This window comes from Giraffa tippelskirchi, chromosome 1 (assembly GCF_054371585.1).
Source record: "Giraffa tippelskirchi isolate mGirTip1 chromosome 1, T2T-mGirTip1v1.2.pri, whole genome shotgun sequence".
In the NCBI taxonomy this organism is placed as follows: domain Eukaryota; kingdom Metazoa; phylum Chordata; class Mammalia; order Artiodactyla; family Giraffidae; genus Giraffa; species Giraffa tippelskirchi.
In genome coordinates, this window is record NC_137275.1 from 199437506 (window position 1) to 199457821 (window position 20316).

The following is a 20316-nucleotide window of genomic DNA, read 5'->3' on the forward strand; positions in this document are numbered from 1 at the left end:
CAGTCGTGTCAGACTCTGTGCGACCCCACAGACGGCAGCCCACCAGGCTCCCCCATCCCTGGGATTCTCCAGGCAAGAACACTGAAGTGGGTTGCCATTTCCTTCTCCAATGCATGAAAGTGAAAAGTGAAATTCCACAGTAATAAGAAAACAGACTCTGTATGATTTCAATATCTTTAGAGCATGAAATTTCTGCACCTGGTTTTATGACTTTGGATATGTTCCAGAGTCTCTTAGCTTATAGTCTATGGGAACTTGAATTGAATTTGTATCCTACTATTGTGTGAAAATTATATAAATCTTAATTATGTCGATTTAGTTCATAATGCTTTTCAGGTCTACTATATTCTACTTCTCTTGTACATTCATTCTATTCATTTCTCAGAGTTTGATATTGAAACTCCAACTAAAAATCTTAATATATCTACTAAAACAAACAATTATAATGTACAGTGGAACTATATGTAACTTTGTTCTGTATTTTCCAAGTTGCCTGTAAAGGTGTTATCTTATTTTCATACTTTAAAAAATAAGATAAGAAAAATACAAAAGAGAAAAAAAAACCATAGTTTCAAATTAGAACATAACAGTGGGGTTAAAATCCCAACCTCAGTTGTGTTTACTAGCTAAATTCTAAGCTTTTTTGAGCTTATTGTCAAAAAGGAAATAAATGCATGTTAAGATGTTTGTTTCATTTGGTGCTTCCAAAAAGCTAATGACAATAATACAATGTAAAATTCTAAGAGCAGTTGAGAACAGCTCCCAAAAATGTAAAACCATAATGTTAATTCTGTTACACATTCGAGTCAAAGCAATTCTTCCCCAGCACCTATAAAAGAATGTGAAAATCAGGATGCTTTTCAGTTTAAGCCACACACACCAAATCTAGTTCTTAATATATTTAGCCATCTTCATCTTTAGTGCCTCTAATTTAAGAAGCAATACTCAACTTAAAAGGTGCTCTGTAATTACCTCTTTTACCAATAAATAAGATATTCTTAAAAATAAAACAAAGTATCTCATTTTAAATTATGTCCTATGTGATACTTTGACATTCAAATTAGAGATACAGAACTAATTGGAATCTAGACCTTTCACTTTAGCTGTTTTAGTAGATACAGTTTTCAGTATATTGTTAACCACATGCATATATTCATATTTTATATATATATTATGACTAGTTATATACCAAAATGAAGCTTTTTATTGTTTAAAAGGTTAAAAACACGCACAAGAAAGACACCATAAAACAGATCATTTTCAACACATATTGAAAAAAATTAATTCACTTTGTGTAGGAATTATCAAGTGACATTTCCATCACAAGCTTCTATAAAACTAATGCTGTTTAAAGAGCAAAATTACTTAATGATGACTTATTCCTTCATTACCTGTCTTCATTGAGATAATGACTTAAGAGTATATTCCTTTCTCAATCTTTCAGTGATAACAAGCATGTTGTTATTAAATCTTCACATCCCCTCCTCCCTTCCTCAGTAATACTTGGCCCAGTGCCTTGTTCAAAGCAGTTGCTCAATAAATATTTGTTGAATAAATTCCATAGCACAACTTACACGAATACAAATGAGGATAAATGAGCAAAATGCAGAGAATGATTCAGCTGAGATGGTCCTAAAATAAAGGACTTTGCAGAATTCATAATCTGTAATGATACTATAGCGTTATGGATTGGGTATAAAAAGATCAATATCATAAATTGCATAGCAGTGCCAAGAAAGTAATTTTACTTTCAAATTAGAACTTGAAGGAACAACAAATATCATCAGCATCAGGAACAAGATGTTTTTCTTTTGTGAAAAGTACATTGTCAACCAAATTTTAATGGTATAAAAGTAAACTACCTGAGAAATGAAATAAATATGCAATATTATGCAATTAGAACCAATTTACCCTGCCTAACTTGTTCAGCTTTTCCAACTGAAAGACAATTGGACCAAATTTTTGAACTGACTGGTGAATAAAGAACACTAACAGAACCGCTCCTCTAGAATATGAATGATACTAAGAAAGGAGCTGAATAAAAGATGAAGAGAATAAAGTCAGAAAATGTTTAACTGAAAATAATATATGGGGCCATTCAGATTTGTTTTTTTTGTAAATAGCTGTAGTTGAAAATGAAAAAGAATCAGAATATTTTTAAATTTTTAAAAAATAGGATATAAAAGAGCTCCCCTGTTCCCAAAGTTCAAGTTGGCATTTCATGAGATTTCCCTCTTATCAAACACTGTAAGATATATGCCTGGCCACTAAGCAAAGAAATGCCAAGAAATAACTAACCTGCAGGGGGGCGGGGTGGGGATCAAGAACAGCTGTTGCAATAACATTCTAAGCATCCTTTCAGCAAATGCCTACAAAAGTGAGATTTATTTTAAATAAAAATTTAGTATAACCAAAAACATCTACCATCCAAAACATAGCATTCATAATTAACCCAACAAAATATCACAGAAACTACTTCCAGCATTACCTGTACACAGAAACCAACAGAACTTTTCATATAAAGACAGATTTCAACTTAAGTTGTAAACATACGAAAGATATTTTACAGTTAAAGAAAACTAAAACTGCTACCTAAGACTAAAATTAAAACAAGCAAACAGGAAGGGACGGAACCAAGAGTCACAACCAACAGGTTAAATCTACAGTTTTAAAATCATCAAAGAACTGCAAAGTATAGTCAATGATCTGAATACCTTTGTTGGAGCAGTATCCATGAAAAGCTATAGAAAAAAGAGAGAGAGAGAGAGAAGGGCTTAAAACTTTCAAATAAACTCGAGAATCCAGATGAGATGTACACATTCCAGTTAAATAACCTTGTATTTCAGAAGTTAAAATCAACTTCACTTTGGAAACTGTTTTCTAAGGTAATCCCTGGCTAATATGTTAGTCAGCACTTCGAGAAATTAAATAAATTAGACTAAACAACCTTGGAGGCTAAAAATCAAAAAATGTAAAGAAACAGTATTTGAAATTTGGTTAGCTCCTGCTGCACCACAATCTCTCCACTTTTCACCCACAGCAACCCCTGCACCTACTTACCTCACTCATAAGGGTGTCTGACCTAAGTGAGGACCAGCTTTGACATACAGATAAACCAATCTACCCAAGTTTTCCGTTCTATTTAAAGACAATTATAAAAGTAATTTTAATGTGAAGGCCTTAAAGGACTTACTAAGATCAAAAATATTCTGTAGCTATAATGGGAAGAAAAACAAAATACTGGCCACTAAAATTATTTTTTCCCAGTGTAGCAAAAAAAAAATAGATTTAAAGCTATCATTTCTTATCTTATTTATTTTCTGACTCCCACCCCTTCCAAATAAATTAGGTTTCTGTGCCACACATTAAACATTAGAAAGGCCTCTTGAAAGGTAATTTGTTTTACCCAAAACAAACAAACACCCTGTCTGCCAAGAATACACACCACCAGTATCAACGCTTTTGGATCTGTGAAATACTCTTTAAAATGAAGGCACTAGAGCACAGTCAAGATTTAAGTTAGCCACTCTGAAAAATTTGTACTTCATCAGTAAATAATTTATTTTAAATAACCTTCTACCTGAGGCTCTCCCATGAGGTCTTTGCATTTTTTATGAAGAACTCCCCCACCCCCACCCATAAACTTAGCTGCAATTCAAGAGTAAGCAATATATGAACTCTTTAGTATAATAAAAATATATAACAATAGCCTCAGAAGAGTTTTGTTTTATTCTTCCTCTTACAAGAAATCTTTAAAGAGAAACCGTTAACGTTTTTCCCAAGGCAGAGAAGATTATCAACTCGGCCCACGGTTCTGACAAATACTGAGCCAGCCTCATCTGGAGCGTTTCTGCCCTGAAGATCACATTCAGAAGCAGGGCGAGGAACACACTGCATTTTCACTGTTCTGAGTCACCAAACCTTTTGTGCAAGCACACGTGTGAGGGAAATGTTTGATTCTGAGCCTGAAACCCTCCCAACCATGACTGACTGTCTCAGCATGCCCGCTGTACCCCCTGCCTTGCCCACTGCTGGCACACTTGGTATACCAGAGACCATTTTAGGAGCCCTGGTTGTCATGGAGGCACCAGGCCAGGCACTTAACATGCGTCCCTTTCATTTCATTCTCCCAACAACTCTGCAGACTTTTTAAGCAGATGAGAGAATCCAGGCTCCAAAAGGTTATTAACAATCTAACTGTGTTCAGTCCTTGAGTGGGAAGACACCAGCTTTCCCCGGTGTCCTTGAGCCTAACTATTAGAATTAGCTCTTCAAAAACTCTACCATCAAAGTTTTTCTTCCCCAAAGATTTCAACCATATTATGGTTCCCCTACAGGCTAGTTCTCCTTCAAATCCTCCAAGATCTATTTTCTCAAATAAGGCAGAAAACATAACCTCCATGAGAACAGGGACTATCTCCAGCAGTAACTTATTTTAAGCACTTGAAGTGGGGAGGGCGGGGGGTAAGGATGGGGGAAGCCTGCCAGAGTAGGTATTCATTACATGATGAAGGAATGAAATATCTGGAAGATTAGGGCTATAATGATGGCCAACTTGCAAAGTATTAGGTTGGTGAAAAAGTAATTCTGGTTTCAGACCGTGAATTTTAAATCACTACAAACAGGCTCAAACACATCTTTATTAAACAAAATAGGAACTATGACAATCAATATGTTTTGCCAATGAGAAATAAGTTGGTTCATTCCTGTAGCATAAAAATCTATGTTTCAGGATTTGACGAACTCTTGGAAAGCATTTTCTTGCCTCCTGCTGGTTGTGGAAGCATTTTCCCTGCAAAAAGTTGTCAGGATGCTTGAAGATGTGGTAGTTGATTGGCAAGAGGTTGAGTAGGGCAGATGAGGCAAAACTGCATAGCCTAATTCAACTTTTGAAGCGCTGGTTGTACAGTGTGTGGTCAGGCGTTGTCGTGGAGAATTGGACCCTTTCTGGTGACCAATGTCGGCTGCAGGTGTTGCAGTTTTTGTCCAATGCATCTCAACAATTTGCTGAGCACACTTCTCAGATGTAATGGTTTCAGACAGCTACAGTGGATCAGGCCAGCAGCAGACCACCAAACGGTGTCCATGACCTTTTTCAGTGCAAGTCTGGCTTTGGGAAGTGCTCTGGAGCTTCTTCTCAGTCCAACCACTGGTTGTTGCCAGTTGCCTATAAAATCCGCTTTTTGTCACACGTCAGAATCCAATCGGGTGAAGGCAACAGCAACCCACTCCAGTACTCTTGCCTGGAAAATCCCATGGACGGAGGGGCCTGGTAGGCTACAATCCATGGGGTCGCAAAGAGTCGGACATGACTGAGCGACTTCACTTTCACTTTTCACTTTCATGCATTGGAGAAGGAAATGGCAACCCACTCCAGTATTCTTGCCTGGAGAATCCCAGGGACAGAGGAGCCTGTTGGGCTGCCGTCTGTGGGGTCGCACAGAGTCGGACACGACTGACGCGACTTAGCAGCAGCAGCGGCACAATCCAATCGAGAAATGGTTCATTGAGAAATGGTTCATTGTTGTTGCGTATAAGAAGAGAAGAAAGTGAAGTCGCTCAGTTGTGTCCGACTCTTTGCGAACCCATGGACTGTAGTGTAGCCTACCAGGTTCCTCCATCCATGGGATTTTCCAGGCAAGAATACTGGAGTGGGTTGCCATTTCCTTCTCCAGGAGATCCTCCCAACCCAGGGATTGAACTCGGGTCTCCCGCATTGCAGGCAGACGCTTTACTGGCTGAGCCAGAGAAGACAACACTTCAAAACGAGGATTTTTTTGATTTCCAGTCAGCTCCTGAGGCACCTACTTATCGAGCTTTATCACCTTTCCAATTTGCTTCAAATGCCCAAAGACCACAGAATGGCTGACGTTGAGTTCTTCGACAATTTCTCATGTAGTGGTAAGAGGATCAGTTTCGATGAGCCTCTCAATAGGTCGTTGTCAACTTCCAATGGCCGGCCACCATGCTTCTCATCTTCAAGGCTTTGTCTTCTTGACAAAACTTCTTGAACCACTCCTACACTGTATGTTCATTAGCAGTTCCTGGGCCAAATGCGTTGTTCATGTTGTGAGTTGTTTCCACTGCTTTATGATCCATTTTGAACTCAAATAAGAAAATCACTTAAATTTGCTTTTTGATTTCCACAGTATAAAATAAACAGCAAGTAATAAGTCATTAGCAAAAAAAAAAAAAGCAAGAAATGTACATTAAAATGATGTATAACATAACCACATTTAAGAATATAGTCCAATATCAAGCGGGAAAGTTCAACAATGTAAAACTGCAATTACTTTCATACCAACCTAATAGCATGAGCTCAGAAGGACCTGAATTGTGTAGTTGGTTTGCTTATTTTTCCAAGTTTACTAGATAGTTATTCATCTCTCTAAATTCAACTTTATAAATACTATTTATGTTGCATCATCTACTAGCCAAAGTAGCAGAGGAATAAGTAGTAGATGTTCAATAAATCATTTATATATAACTGTGAAGCAGCTTTATCTGTCAGAAAGAATAAAAAGCAGGTAATCAAGACTTTCCCAAAAAGAAGCTGCCATCAATTTGGCCAAAATTACATCTTAAGTTCCTCAGAGGGAAAAATGGACAACTGTGAAATTTCTAGATAATCTCTTGAAAATCTTCCAGAAAACACCAGTCCAGTCTAATTCAGAGTTCCCCCAAGACTATCTCAGAAATATCCAAGAAATATCACTGGTATGCACCAGTGCCTTCCTTCCATCCTAAAAGGCCACAAAGTGGTTTTGTTCTAGCTCTCTCCAACCCTAATGAAATTTGGGGAAATCCATTCTCATTCTAAGGCACAGAGCAGTTAATCTGTGTTGACTGTCAACTCCTAGCATTAATACCGTTTCTGTAACCCAGTTATTCTACTTTCCCTTCATCTTTATGCCCAAACACTCTATATGGCAGCAACACTGAAACTGTGTTAAGTGTCTGCCTTTTTATTGTTGCCTAAGAATTAGACTCAAAGCAGATGACTAACATGATACCATCAAAAATAAAGATGCTGAAGAAATAAGCAAGTACACAAATCAAGAAAATAAATTCACACTATGCACAGAGTAAGTATAGACCTGTCATGAATAAGAAGAAAAATGAACATTACAGTTGATGAGTTTCAGTTACTAAAACTCAGTAACCTAGTACATGAAACTCTTGAAGAAAAATTATTTCCTCTTTAATCAGTGCCCCAGGTTAACAGCATTCCTTTTCTATTAAGAAAACTATGCTTCTATCACTGCAAACAATGAATATGCATGACTAGTTTACACAGTAAGCATTCAATAAATTCTTCTTGAACTAATGAATAAATTTTCCCTGTCTAGTGATATCTAGCATGATTTTTAAAATCCTAAAAAGAAGGGGGGAGGACCAGTGCTGTATCTGTTCAATTTTATTTGATGAGTATCCAATACACCATTAATTACTGCTTTTAAATAACAACCCTGACCTCAATTAGAGCTTCTCCAATAAAATTATTTACTGTTACAATACACTCTTTAAACAATAGAATATAATGGCAGACACTGAAACACATTTTTCTTCAATTTAAGACAAACCACCAAGAATATCTTTTAAGGCAGTAATTAGTGTCAATTTTCTCTACTACTCTGGAAAAAAATTTTAAAGTAAAATAAATTGAAGATGTGTACCAACTATTACATCCTATAAATTATCAAACAGAGATTATGCAGTAATGTTATAGTCTTTAAATTTTGTTTCTATATTAATAGAGAGGAAAAGAACTGTGCTATGTCATTTATGGAGGGTCCTATTTAAGGGACAAGAATACATAGCAATCAAAAAGATTCAGATTTCTAGCCTCAAGGACGTTCACAGGAAAATAAAAAACCTGACTGTGGGGAATTTCCTGGCAGTCCAGGAAATTCATGTGGGGGAACTAAGATCCCACAAGCCTTGTGGCCAAAAAAAAAAAAAAGAGAGAGAGAGAGAGAGAGAGAGCCTGACTGTGTCCAACACTTTTTCCCTGGGTATCTCTCTCATCTAGATACCTAGCTCCAAATTCAACTAAAAGCCCTTCTCACTTCCCTTCTTCCTCCTGCTTCCTAACTGATAACTCATTAGGATCTTATCTTTACTCAGTTTCTCTTTAGCATTAATGTATATAGTTTCTTTCACATGATTCACTGAAACTGCAGCAGGAATACAGGTAAAATTCATGCTATTGCATACAGCAAGAACTGAGTGGCTAATGAGAGGTTGATGGGGTCTGCTTAGGAATAAAACCTGGGTCAATCTGCTCCATCTAAGAATAGTGCCCAGTTTATCAAGGAGGTGGGCCAGACAAATAGTGACCACATAACAAAGGACAGAGGAGCAAAAAATAGGAATTAAACATTCCATGTTAAATGTACACACATGAAATACCCTGGGATCTATGGGAATTCAACTTACAAATAAAATAGATCGTAACAGAAATGTCAAGGGACCAAAGTTTTAAAAAAATTAAAAGTAATATATTTAAAGGCAGAGAGGGCAGAATAATGTACATTAATGTTTACAAACCAACCCCACTGGGAAAGAATCTTCACAATCCTATAACAAGTATTGGTGAAGATGTGGAATAATTGATAATTGCTAGTGAGAATGCTGGTGGTACAGCTGCTTTGGAAAAAAGTCTGGCAGTTCATGGAGTTACCACATGATCCAGAAATTCTACTCCTAGGTATATATCCAGAGGAATTCAAAACAAATGTCCACACAGAAACTTGTATGTGAATGATCGTAGCAGCATTATTCATAATTGCCCTAAAAGTTCGCTCACAAATGGATAAAACTGTACAAATTTGGCCTGGCCACTTCACGTTTACAGACACAGTCACACATGTAGGTAGATAAGCACTCTGATGCTATCTGTGTGCAGTAAGGACTGGAAAACCTCCAAATAACCATTTATTTATTAGCATTAAATAAATGACAATCAAACCATACAATGCAACAATTTGTTGTTTAGCTGCCGAGTCATGTCCAACTCTTCTATGATCCCATGAATTGTAGCCCACCAGGTTCCTCTGTTCATGGGATTTCCCAAGCAAGAATACTGGAGTGGACTGCCATTTCCTTCTCCAGGAGGTCTTCCCAACCCAAGGGTCAAACTAAAATCTCCCGCATTAGGGGGCGGATTCTTTACCACTGAGCCACCAGGAAAGCCCTACAATGCAAAAATATGCAGCCATTAAAAAGACCACTCTTGGGGGGAGGGGAGGGGAGCACAAAAAAAAAGAACCACTCTTGCTGGTATGGCACAATTTGCAGAAACTTAAATATGAGTAGAAAACTGAAGGGAAAGAAGATGTTACCAGAAAGGGAGACTAATTATATTTACATATCTGTTTTGACTTTAAAAATGTGCATGCACTATTTTCAGAAAACTGAGGGAAAAACAAATTGGCTTGTAATCTAAATAAGAGTACTGTAATTATATATGGTGTACCAGTTCTTGCCTCAATATTCTGCTTGGTGATATTTTCTGACATTAATTCATTGATTACTACCTCAGGAGAGCAAGCCACACTGCATTTTTTTCCCCATAAAGGAGAAGGAAAATTTACTCCAATGACTTTGCTGACAGAAACTTCCTTTTAAACATAGACATTTAAAGGTATATATGTATTCATTTAAATCCACATATCCCACTTTATGGTTTTATACTTCATATCTATTTTGGTCTAAGCAGTAATTAAAACCAAATGAGGCAGTTCTACACGTACTAATACAGAACAATCCTTTTGCTAAGAAACACTGAAAACAATGTGCAAAACAATGTACTGTATGCTGCGGTGCTTGGGTAGAGAATGTATACATGTAAACATGCCAACCTATTTCTAGAAGGATTCACAAAAGACGAGCAGTGTAAACTGCCTCCAGGTTTCCACACCCGGTTGCTGAGACCAACTTTTCTCTCTATATAATACTCCTGTTTACCTTTGGAATTAAGAATTCTGTACCATGTAAGTGTTACTTGTCCTAAAATCAAATGCTATTCAACAAGGTCCTTCGAAGAGGTATACATAACAAGACATAAGGACTGTGTGGGTCCTTCATCTGGGCCATTTCCTCGGCAGTGCACACCAATGGGACCTGGGTGCAGCCTAAGCAAGAGGGCTTCACCTCCTACAGGGCCAGGCGCTTAGGTGGAGCTGGGCAGGTGCCAGTGAAGACATGGACTTACCGCAACCCCTGCCTCCTCCCTCTCCCTCCAGTCCCCGGGGGCCTCTCATTCAACGCCGAGAAACCTTTCCGCTCTACACTCTGCTTTCTGTGAAACGGACCTTAGTTTCCAACTGCCCATTAATCTAGAAAAACATTTCTAATAAATTTCTGTGTTTGAACATTTTCTAAATTAATGTTCTGACCACTCCAGCTCACCTGGTTTATCAAAGGCTAATGGGCGGGAAACAGTTTACATCAATAAAAACCCTACCCACCGAGGTTTACACACTCCACGCCACAGAAAACAGACTGAAAATTCCCTCAAAATGTAGAGTAAGCTGGGCTGTTTACAAAGCGTTTTCACATACACTATCACATTCAACGCCTTCCACAAGCCTCAGGGTCAATCCTGGCAAACCCTACGGCTCCCAAATTGGATTTATAAAGTCTTCAAGAATTGTAGAAGAGGCACTAATAATAAAGCAGCTATCAAACGGCTGCTTTTCTACCTGTAATTTCTCACAAGTGACAACTCTGGGCATTCATCACACTGAACGGTTTAAGTGCCATCAACGTGACATTCCTTCCAGAAGCAAGGCAGGGGAATTATCCCGAGGTCTGGGGGTGTGCTAGTGCGCGCGCTGGGGAGAGCACGAGTGCAGCGAGGACCAGGGCGAGGATCTGGTTTCCGCGCCCGGCCGAGGAACGCCGCCCCAGACGGGATTTCCCACAGAGCAGCGGAGGTTTAGCAAACGCCAAATAAACACGGCAGCTCCGGTGCCGGCGCGTTTAGCGCGCTCGGGGAATCCTTTGGAGTGATTCGAAGGTTCAGACTCCTTAAGGGCCAACCGAGCTTGCAACCCAGGAGGCGGTATCAACTCGAATTTAGGAAAATCCCGAGGCGCCGAACAGACGCCAGCAATTTAGAAAGGTGACCCTCGGGCCATCCTGCTGGGGTAGGAGGATGCAAAACAGAGAAAGTTACAGCTCTCAACAAACGCAGATGGAAACTCGGGGTTGGGGGGCGCTCCCAGAGCCAGGCTCCTGAAGGGGGTGTGGCCGACTAGTGTTTTTAGGGGGTGGCGTGGAGGCGTGTCAGTCGGGCCCTGGGAGACGCCTCTACTGCCCTGGGTGGGTGGGCTAGGACCCCCCGAGCCGGGTGCCGCGTGTCCCGGGCGCCCCGCCATGCTCTCGCTTGCCGGCTCACCGGAGATATCCAGGTACAGATCGTCCTGCCGGTCCAGGTGGTGCAGTTCCTGCGACGTGGAGCTGCGGCTCTTCTTCACTCCCGGTGAGGACGACGAGCACCGCCGCGAACAGGGGGGCGCGGCGGCCCAGTTCGGCCGCCGCTCGCTCTTCCGCTTCATGGAGGCGGCCGCGGCCCGTCAGGGGACCACGACCATGGCCTCGCGCGCCCACTAGCCCGCCGAAGCCCCCGCCAACCCCGCGCGCGGGCGCTCGGGGCGGCGGGCGCGGAGCGGCGCTGCGGCGACGGCAGGCGCTGGCGGAGCCCGGCGGGACGTGGCCGCGCGAGAGCCGGAGGAGGGGCTTGGCCCACCGCGCCTGCCCCGCTCCCTCCTGCGGCCGCCGCGGGACCCGCGCAGCAGCCCTCGTTACAGCGCCTCCTGCCGCTGCCGGCGCCCCCCAGCCCGCCCCCAGGTGCCCGCAGCCCGCTGGCGCGGCCGAGACGAAGGTGCTGCCGCCAGCGGCTGGAGCTGCCCGGGATAACCGCGCGCGCCCACCGCGGCCACGGACGCTGCAGCCGAGGCGCCAGAGCACAGCGGGCCGCGGCTCCTGGGGACCCCAGGAGGGCTGTTCCGTGGAGCTTCATTCACAAAAAAGGGCCCACAAACCTCCTCGGGGCCCGCAGACTGGGGCCTTTCATTGGTTAGCGGGGCGTGACGTCACGTAGACGGGGCTTTTCTACCGGCAGGTAGTTGGTGACGCCATAAAGAAAAGTCTGAGTGGTTCCGCCAATCAAAGATAAAAGTGTGCTCGTGACCCTCGGCAACCTCCTCTACTTATCTGCTTCTTCTGTGTTACCAGTGTGCCTAGACCCCACTTCCTAACTTCCTTTAGAGAGTCACCGAAGCTTTACACAGCCTAACAACTTAACTCCAGTTCTTTGGCATGTGTATATATTTTAAGTATTTCTTCACTTTCCCTGTAATTATGCCGAGTGAAAGGGGCTCTTGCCATGGCTACTGGCTTGGAAGAGTATGATCTCCTTAAATTGTCTCCTGTTATTATTAGACTTAAGGTAGACTTGATTTCAGAACTTAGTAACTATTAAGTCACCTACGCTCTTTTTATTTATTGTATTCTGACCTATGCCCACAATTCAAATAGACCAGGTAAGGACTTCATAAGAAGCCAAAAAAATCGACCGTAGAAACAACGATATGCCATAATGGTTTGCACCTCAAAGTCCTTCATCTCAGAATCCTGCATCCAAATTGACTCAGTAGTTATGCATGCCAGGTGCCAAGTTTTGTTTTTGTTTTTGTTTTAACTTAAGGTATTGACACGTCCTTAGGTACAATACTATATTCAATACTGAAGTAAAATCAATATTGAAGTATTGAAGCAAGTGACGGATTTAATCCTTTACCTTTTATCAGGCAAACTGTAGAATTATATTCCCCCTTTTTTTTCCTACTGGGTTAAATAATGCCTGGTCTTTCTGGAACTTAACCAAAGCTCATTTTGGAAGGCCTTTAAATTTCCGTGATGGCATGGAAAAGGTTGACAAGACTGGAGGGCAGTATTTAGATTTCGTACCCCCAAATTCTACATCTTGCAAGTATTCCTAATTTTTCACCAGTATTTTAACGTTTTACACTGCAATTGCTGCCAGCCTCTAGAAGAAAAAGATGAATTTGAGTCAGTTGCCCAGGAAGCTGCTCAGAAATGCAAATTTCCATGAAGTACCTCCCAGAGGGGCATTGACTTCTACTGTTGAAGGCCTTTACCTAAAGCACTACTAATTAGGAGGAATGGGGGTTGGGGGAAAGCCCTGTCTGCCTAGCAGTGGCTTTTGAACAGTCTGGAACTAGACGTCTGCCACTTAGACCTGAAACTTAGAAATCATGTTCATTCTCCCTTTTTCCCATAAGGAAATCAGTCAGGGAAGGCCTTAAATTTAAAATGGTCTGCGTGTTGTCTGTAAGGGTAGCAAAGAAGCAAGAGAGTTGGGAGGCTGTGCAGTACTGGCGCAGACAGAGCCTAGACAAGCAGAAACCTCCCATCCCACCTCCTCTGTTTTGACCGAGAAGAGGAGGCCTTTCACATGGAACTGAGACTCAGTGATAGAAAGGCTGCCCTTTTTTAAGACTATCTGTCATTTTACAAGAGTAGGTCTTGGTTTTTGTTTTGTTGTCTTGATGCCGAGCAGAGCCCTGTGGGACTCCTGGGCATGGAGGCCTTTATGTCCCCTATTTCTTATAGGCAAGACTCCAGCCTCCATGACTTTCTCTCCGTTCCAAATGGCAGAACAGTTGCTAGAGAAAGGAGGAAGAGCCAGGAGACCACATCAAGCAAGATTAAAGGACCAGAGAGGCTTATCACTTCATGGCAAATCGATATGGGGAAACAGTGGAAACTGACAGACATTATTTTAGTTGCACATGGTGACTGCAGCCATGAAGTTAAAAAGATGCTTACTCCTTGGAAGAAAAGTTATGACCAACCTAGACAGCATATTAAAAAGCAGAGACATTACTTTGCCAACAAAGGTCTGTCTAGTCAAGGCTATGGTTTTTCCAGGAGTCGTGTATGGATGTGAGAGTTGAACTATAAAGAAAGCTGAGTGCTGAAGAATTGATGCTTTTGAACTATGGTGTTGGGAGAAGATTCTTGAGAGTCCCTTGGACTGCAAGGAGATCCAACAAATACATCCTAAAAGAAATCAGTCCTGAATATTCATTGGAAAGACTGATGTTGAAGCTGAAATTTCAATACTTTGGCCACCTCATGCAAAGAACTGACTCTTGGAAAAGACCCTTGTGCTGGGAGAGATTGAAGGCAGGAGGAGAAGGGGACAACAGAGGATGAGATGGTTGGACGGCATCACTGACTCAGTGGACATGAGTTTGAGTAAACTCCTGGAGTTGATGATGGACAGGGAGGCCTGGCGCGCTGCAGTCCGTGGGGTCACAAAGAGTCGGACACAGCTGAACGACTGAACTGAACTGAGGCTTATCAAGATTAGGAAACTGGACCATCTAAGACCCTGCTTGTCAGTGGCCAAACCCTCTTGAAAGTTTTCAGAAGAAAGAATACAAGACTGTTACTGCCTTGATCTTTATTGCATACTCCTGACTATATAACCTTTTTCTACTCACCAGGGAGCGGGGCACAGTTCTTGCACTAGCCTACTGTGTTCCCCCTTTGCCTGGCAAAGTAATAAAGCTATTCTTTCTTTCTTCTCCGTAACTTGTCTCCATATTTCTGTTTGGCACTGGTGCACAGAGAGCCAAGATTTTGGCAACAGTATTGAGGTATAATTGACATATAATATTAGTTTCAGTTGTACAACATAGTGATTTGATATCTGTATAAACCGCAAAATATCACAGTAAATCTGGTTAACATTGAGTAGGTCTTGTTTTGAATAGATACATGGGAGTTGTCCAGTTGGCACCTTAGATTAAAGAAATTCAAGTATTCTTTGACATTTTGTTTATTTGAGAGTGACTTATCTAAATGTCAGGCTAAGATTAAGATGTCAAGAAGTTCACTTATATCAATTTATTTTCTCTCACCTTTAAATACAATGTTCAGGCTAGAAACTCAAATAAAATACACATGATTTCAATAAAAAAAAAGTTAAAAATACCAATAACTATACTGTTAAGCATTTTCACATTTTACAAACATTAAAATTATATGTAACATCATTAGGAGAGAAGTTACATGATTACACTTTGAAATTATGTAGAAATATCTTCCATTTTGGGGAATAGGTAGTCCATATGTGAAGCATAGGCTTCCCTGATAGCTCAGCTGGTAAAGAATCCACCAGCAATGCTGGAGACCCCAGTTCAATTCCTGGTCAGGAAGATTCTCTGGAGAAAGGATAGGCTACCCATTCCAGTATTCTTGGGCTTCCCTGGTAGCTCAGTTGGTAAAGAAGCTGCCTGTAATGTGGGAGACCTGGGTTTGATCCCTGGGTTGGGAAGATCCCCTGGAGGGGGAAGGCATGGAAACCCACTCCACTATTCTTGCCTGGAGAATCCCTATGGACAGAGGAGCCTGACAGGCTGCAGTCCATAGGGTCACAAAGAGTTTGACACAACTCAATAACTAAGCACACCATAGCATGTGAAGTATACACATCAAAGTTCATATTTTGTTTTTAGATTGTGTTTAGACAGTTGCAGAAAAGTGCTATTACTCACTGATTGTTTTGAGTGTAACACGTCTCTTGAACAAATTAATTCTTCCTACTGTTCAATAAGCTGAACTCTGGGCTGTTGAGAATTTGGCCACAGGAAATGTAGTTTAGCTTCCTTTTTTGGTTGGCTAGTTTGTTTTTCAGATTGACCATTGATCATAGAATTTTAGAGCCTGAAAGCACCTTTGACAATATCTGGTGCAAGGCTGTCCTTTCACAGTGAGGACATAGGGACCCACATAAGTGGCAGTGGCAGTGCTTGAGGCCAGAATCCAGACATTTTCCAGGGTTCTGATTGTCTTTCCTTGAACTGGCAGAGCTTAGAGAACTGAACTGAAAATAGTCAAATTCATTAAAAAACAAACATAAAGCTAAATGGTGGTTACCAGGGCATGAGAGGTGAGAGGATAAGATTGATGTTTAAATGTACAAACCTGCTGCAAGTAGTAAACAAGCCATAGTAAATAATTCATATACTATAATACATAGTATATGAATATAAACAACAGTATTGCAGTAATTCAACTGGTAAAGAACCCACCTGCAATGCAGGAGACTCAGGTTCGATTCCAGGTTGGGAAGATCCCCTGGAGAAGGGACAGGCTACCCACTCCAGTATTCATGGTTTCCCTGGTGGCTCAGACAGTAAAGAATCTGCCTGGGTTTGATTCCTGTGTTGGGAAGATCCCCTGGAGGAGAGCATGGCAACTTACTCCAGTATTCTTGTCTGGAGAATCCCCATGGACAGGGGAGTCTGCTGGACTACAACCCATGGGGTTGCAAAGAGTCAGACACAACTGAGCAACTAAGCACACACATGTTGTACTATAATAATGGAATGTGATAAATTTCATTACAACTGCCATATTATATATATGTATCAAAGTAACACATTGCACAGCTTTAATTTATACAGTGTTATAAGGAATATTTGTTCAATTTTAAAAATACAATTTATGGTAGAAGTTTTTAGTTATGTGGTATCAGCTTAACCTCTGGAGACCGAGGTCAGCTGCCTGAGGCGTTAACCATGAAGCTCCGGTAAACACTCTGGATATTGGCTTGGATGAGTTTCCCTGGTTGGCAGTACCCCATGCCTTTGATCACCATCGATGCCAGGAAAGAAACAGTGCCCACGGGGAGAGGGCAACTAGAAGCTCTACATTTGGTACTTTCCTGGACTTGGCCCTATGTGCTTTTTTCCCTTGGCTCATTTAAATCTTTTCAAGATTTTTAAGGTCTAATGATTTTAGTCCTTTCCCTGTGATAAACTGTAATTGTGAGTATAACAGCTTTCACTGAATTCTGTGAGTCCTTTTTATCTTTAATTGGAGTATAATTGCTTTATAATGTGTTAATTTCTGCTGTACAACAACGTGAATCAGCTATATGTATACATATATGCCCTCCTTCTTGAGCCTCTCTCCCACCCCCCACGCCTACCATGAGTCCTTTTAACAAATTATCCAACCTGAATATATGGTTTTGGACCCCCTTAAAATGGCAGCTGGTGTCAAAAGGGAGAGTAATCTTGTGCACTATGCTTTCTAACTTTGAAGCGATTGATTTCTTTTGCCTATTTATCCTATTATATTGTTTAAATTTAAAAAACTGATTTGTAGAAGTTCTGATATATATATTTTTAATTTATTTGACTGCACCAGATCTTAGTTGTGGCACACGGGACCTTTTTTTAGTTGTTGCATGTGAGATCTTTTTCAGTTGCAGCCTGGGCACTCTCAATTGAGGCATGTGGGATCTAATTCCCTGACCAGGGATTAAATCCGGGCCCCCTGCACTGGAGTGTGGAATCTTAGCCACTGGACCACAAGGGAAGTCCCTTGACATATTCTTGATAGTAATCATTTTTTGCTGCTACATGCATTGTGTATATCTTTTCCCAAGTTATTTTCTCCTTTTTTGCTACTCATTGATGTGACATTGTACAGGAGACAGGGATCAAGACCATCCCCAAGAAAAAGAAATGCAAAAAAGCAAAATGGCTGTCTGAGGAGGCCTTTCAAATAGCTGTGGAAAGAAGAGAAGCGAAAAGCAAAGGAGAAAAGGAAAGATAGACCCATTTGAATGCAGAGTGCCAAAGAATAGCAAGGAGAGATAAGAAAGCCTTCCTCAGCGATCAATGCAAAGAAATAGAGGAAAACAATAGAATGGGAAAGACTAGAGATCTCTTCAAGAAAATTAGAGATACCAAGGGAACATTTCATGCAAAGATGGGCTCAATAAAGGACAGAAATTGTGTGGACCGAAGAGAAGCAGACGATATTAACAGGTGGCAAGAATACACAGAAGAACTGTACAAAAAAGATCTTCATAACCCAGATAATCACGATGGTGTGATCACTCACCTAGAGCCAGACATCTTGGAATGTGAAGTCAAGTGGGCCTTAGGAAGCATCACTACGAACAAAGCTAGTGGAGGTGATGGAATTATGGTTGAGCTCTTTCAAATCCTAAAAGATGATGTTGTGAAAGTGCTGCACTCAATATGGCAGCAAATTTGGAAAACTCAGCAGTGGCCATAGGACTGAAAAGGTCAGTTTTCATTCCAATCCCAAAGAAAGGCAATGCCAAAGAATGCTCAAACTACTGCACAATTATACTCATCTCACACGCTAGTAAAGTAATGCTTAAAATTCTCCAAGCCAGGCTTCAGCAATACGTGAACCGTGAACTTCCAGATGTTCAAGCCGGTTTTAGAAAAGGCAGAGAAACCAGAGATCAAATTGCCAACATCCGCTGGATCATCGAAAAAGCAAGAGAGTACCAGAAAAACATCTATTTCTGCTTTATTGACTATGCCAAAGCCTTTGACTGTGTGGATCACAATAAACTGTGGAAAATACTGAAAGAGATGGGAATACCAGACCATCTGACCTGCCTCTTGAGAAACCTGTATGCAGGTCAGAAAGCAACAATTACAACTGGACATGGAACAACAGACTGGTTCCAAATAGGAAAAGGAGTACGTCAAGGCTGTATGTTGACACCCTGCTTATTTAATTTATATGCAGAGTACACCATGAGAAACGCTGGGCTGGAGGAAGCGCAAGCTGGAATCAAGATTGCCGGGAGAAATACCAATAACCTCAGATATGCAGATGACACCACCCTTATGGCAGAAAGTGAAGAGGAACTAAAAAGCCTCTTTAAGAAACAGAAGAGTGAAAAAGTTGGCTTAAAGCTCAACATTCAGAAAACTAAGATCATGGCATCTGGTCCCATCACTTCATGGGAAATGGATGCGGAAAACAGTGGAAACAGTGTCTGACTTTATTTTTTGGGGCTCCAAAATCACTGCAGATGGTGACTGCAAACATGAAATTAAAAGGCGCTTACTCCTTGGAAGGAAAGTTATGACCAACCTAGATAGCATATTAAAAAGCAGAGACATTACTTTGTCAACAAAGGTCCGTCCAGTCAAGGCTATGGTTTTTCTAGTAGTCATGTATGGATTGGAGAGTTGGATGGTGAAGAAAGCTGAGTGCCGAAGAATTGATGCTTTTGAACTGTGGTGTTGGAGAAGACTCTTGAGAGTCCCTTGGACTGTGAGGAGATAAAACCAGTCCATCCTAAAGGAGGTCAGCCCTGGGTGTTCATTGGAAGGACTGATGTTGAAGCTGAAACACCAATACTTTGGCCACCTGATGCAAAGAGCTGACTCATTGGAAAAGATCCTGATGCTGGGAAGTATTGGGGGCAGGAGGAGAAGGGGCCGACAGAGGATGAGATGCCTGGATGGCATCACCGACTCATTGGACATGAGTTTGGGTAAACTCTGGGAGTTGGTGATGGACAGGAAGGCCTGGTGTGCTGCAATTCATGGGGTCGGAAAGAGTCAGACACGGCTGAGTGACTGAACTGAACTGAACTGAAGGACAGGGAAGCCTGGCATGTTGCAGTCCATGGAGAGTTAGATACAACTTAGCCACTGAACAGGAACAATCAGTATTCTTGCCTGGGAAATCCTGTAGATAGTGGAGCCTGGTGGGCTACAGTCCACGGAGTTGCAAAAGTGTTGGACACAACTTAGTGACTAAACAACAACAACAAGAACAAAAATTCATTTCTTTCTGATGCAGAATTCACTTTTACCCAATTAAAAGTAGGAGCTATATCATAAGTTTGGAAACTATAAAGCAAAGTTATAGAATTTAAAATTAAATCTCTATCCCATTTGTGCTTTCATTATTTATTTTGTTTAGTTTTCTTCCTAGGGGCCAATTTCAATGTCTTCAGTGTCTTACAATTTCAATGTAAGGTTAGTTTTCAATAATAGATTTGCTAAAAAGTTCAAAAGTGATAGTCTTGTTTTTTTTTTTTGCCACATCATTCATTGAATAAATTCACTAAAGATTTCCAACTTTCTAAATAGAAGAAATCAAAACATACAGGACCCATTAAAAAAAAAAATCACTGTTGTGAGGACAGTGGAGGTTGACTTACAGACCAGTTCTTCAAGACTTCAAACATTTCTAATGTCTGCTTAATGGTGGACAATAACAATAAAGTATAAACTGCCATGCTTGCTTTTTAAAAAACTGTTATTCAACATCAGCTTCTCTCACACTGTGTTTGTTTTGGTAGGCAATTTACTCTTGCACTGTATTTATGTAACTGTTCCTCCCTGAAGCATTTATGTATCTTTAAAAAATATGGCATTTTTATATGTACGTTTTTGTAATGTACAATATAAATGTAAATAT

General features: G+C 41.0%; 1 protein-coding gene and 1 long non-coding RNA gene across 13 annotated transcripts in view; one reads left to right on the forward strand and one right to left on the reverse strand.

Annotated features, from left to right (window-relative positions):
- The window catches only part of CDC14B (cell division cycle 14B), a 123821-nt gene extending 111803 nt beyond the window's left edge, over window positions 1-12018 (reverse strand). For all 12 annotated transcript variants that reach the window (XR_014063005.1, XM_081523304.1, XM_081523405.1 and 9 more), the window contains exon 1: window positions 11405-12018. Coding sequence is in view for 11 of the 12 variants with exons in the window: in XM_081523304.1 (XP_081379430.1) it covers window positions 11405-11564 (160 nt within the window). In the remaining variant the exon portion in view is untranslated. The remainder of the gene's footprint in view (window positions 1-11404) is intronic.
- Window positions 12019-12253: 235 nt separating this feature from the next.
- LOC145518686 (uncharacterized) lies at window positions 12254-14631 on the forward strand. Its single transcript, XR_014063146.1, has 2 exons — window positions 12254-13000; window positions 13690-14631. It is a non-coding gene; the product is annotated as an uncharacterized LOC145518686 (long non-coding RNA).
- The last annotated feature ends 5685 nt before the right edge of the window (window positions 14632-20316 follow it).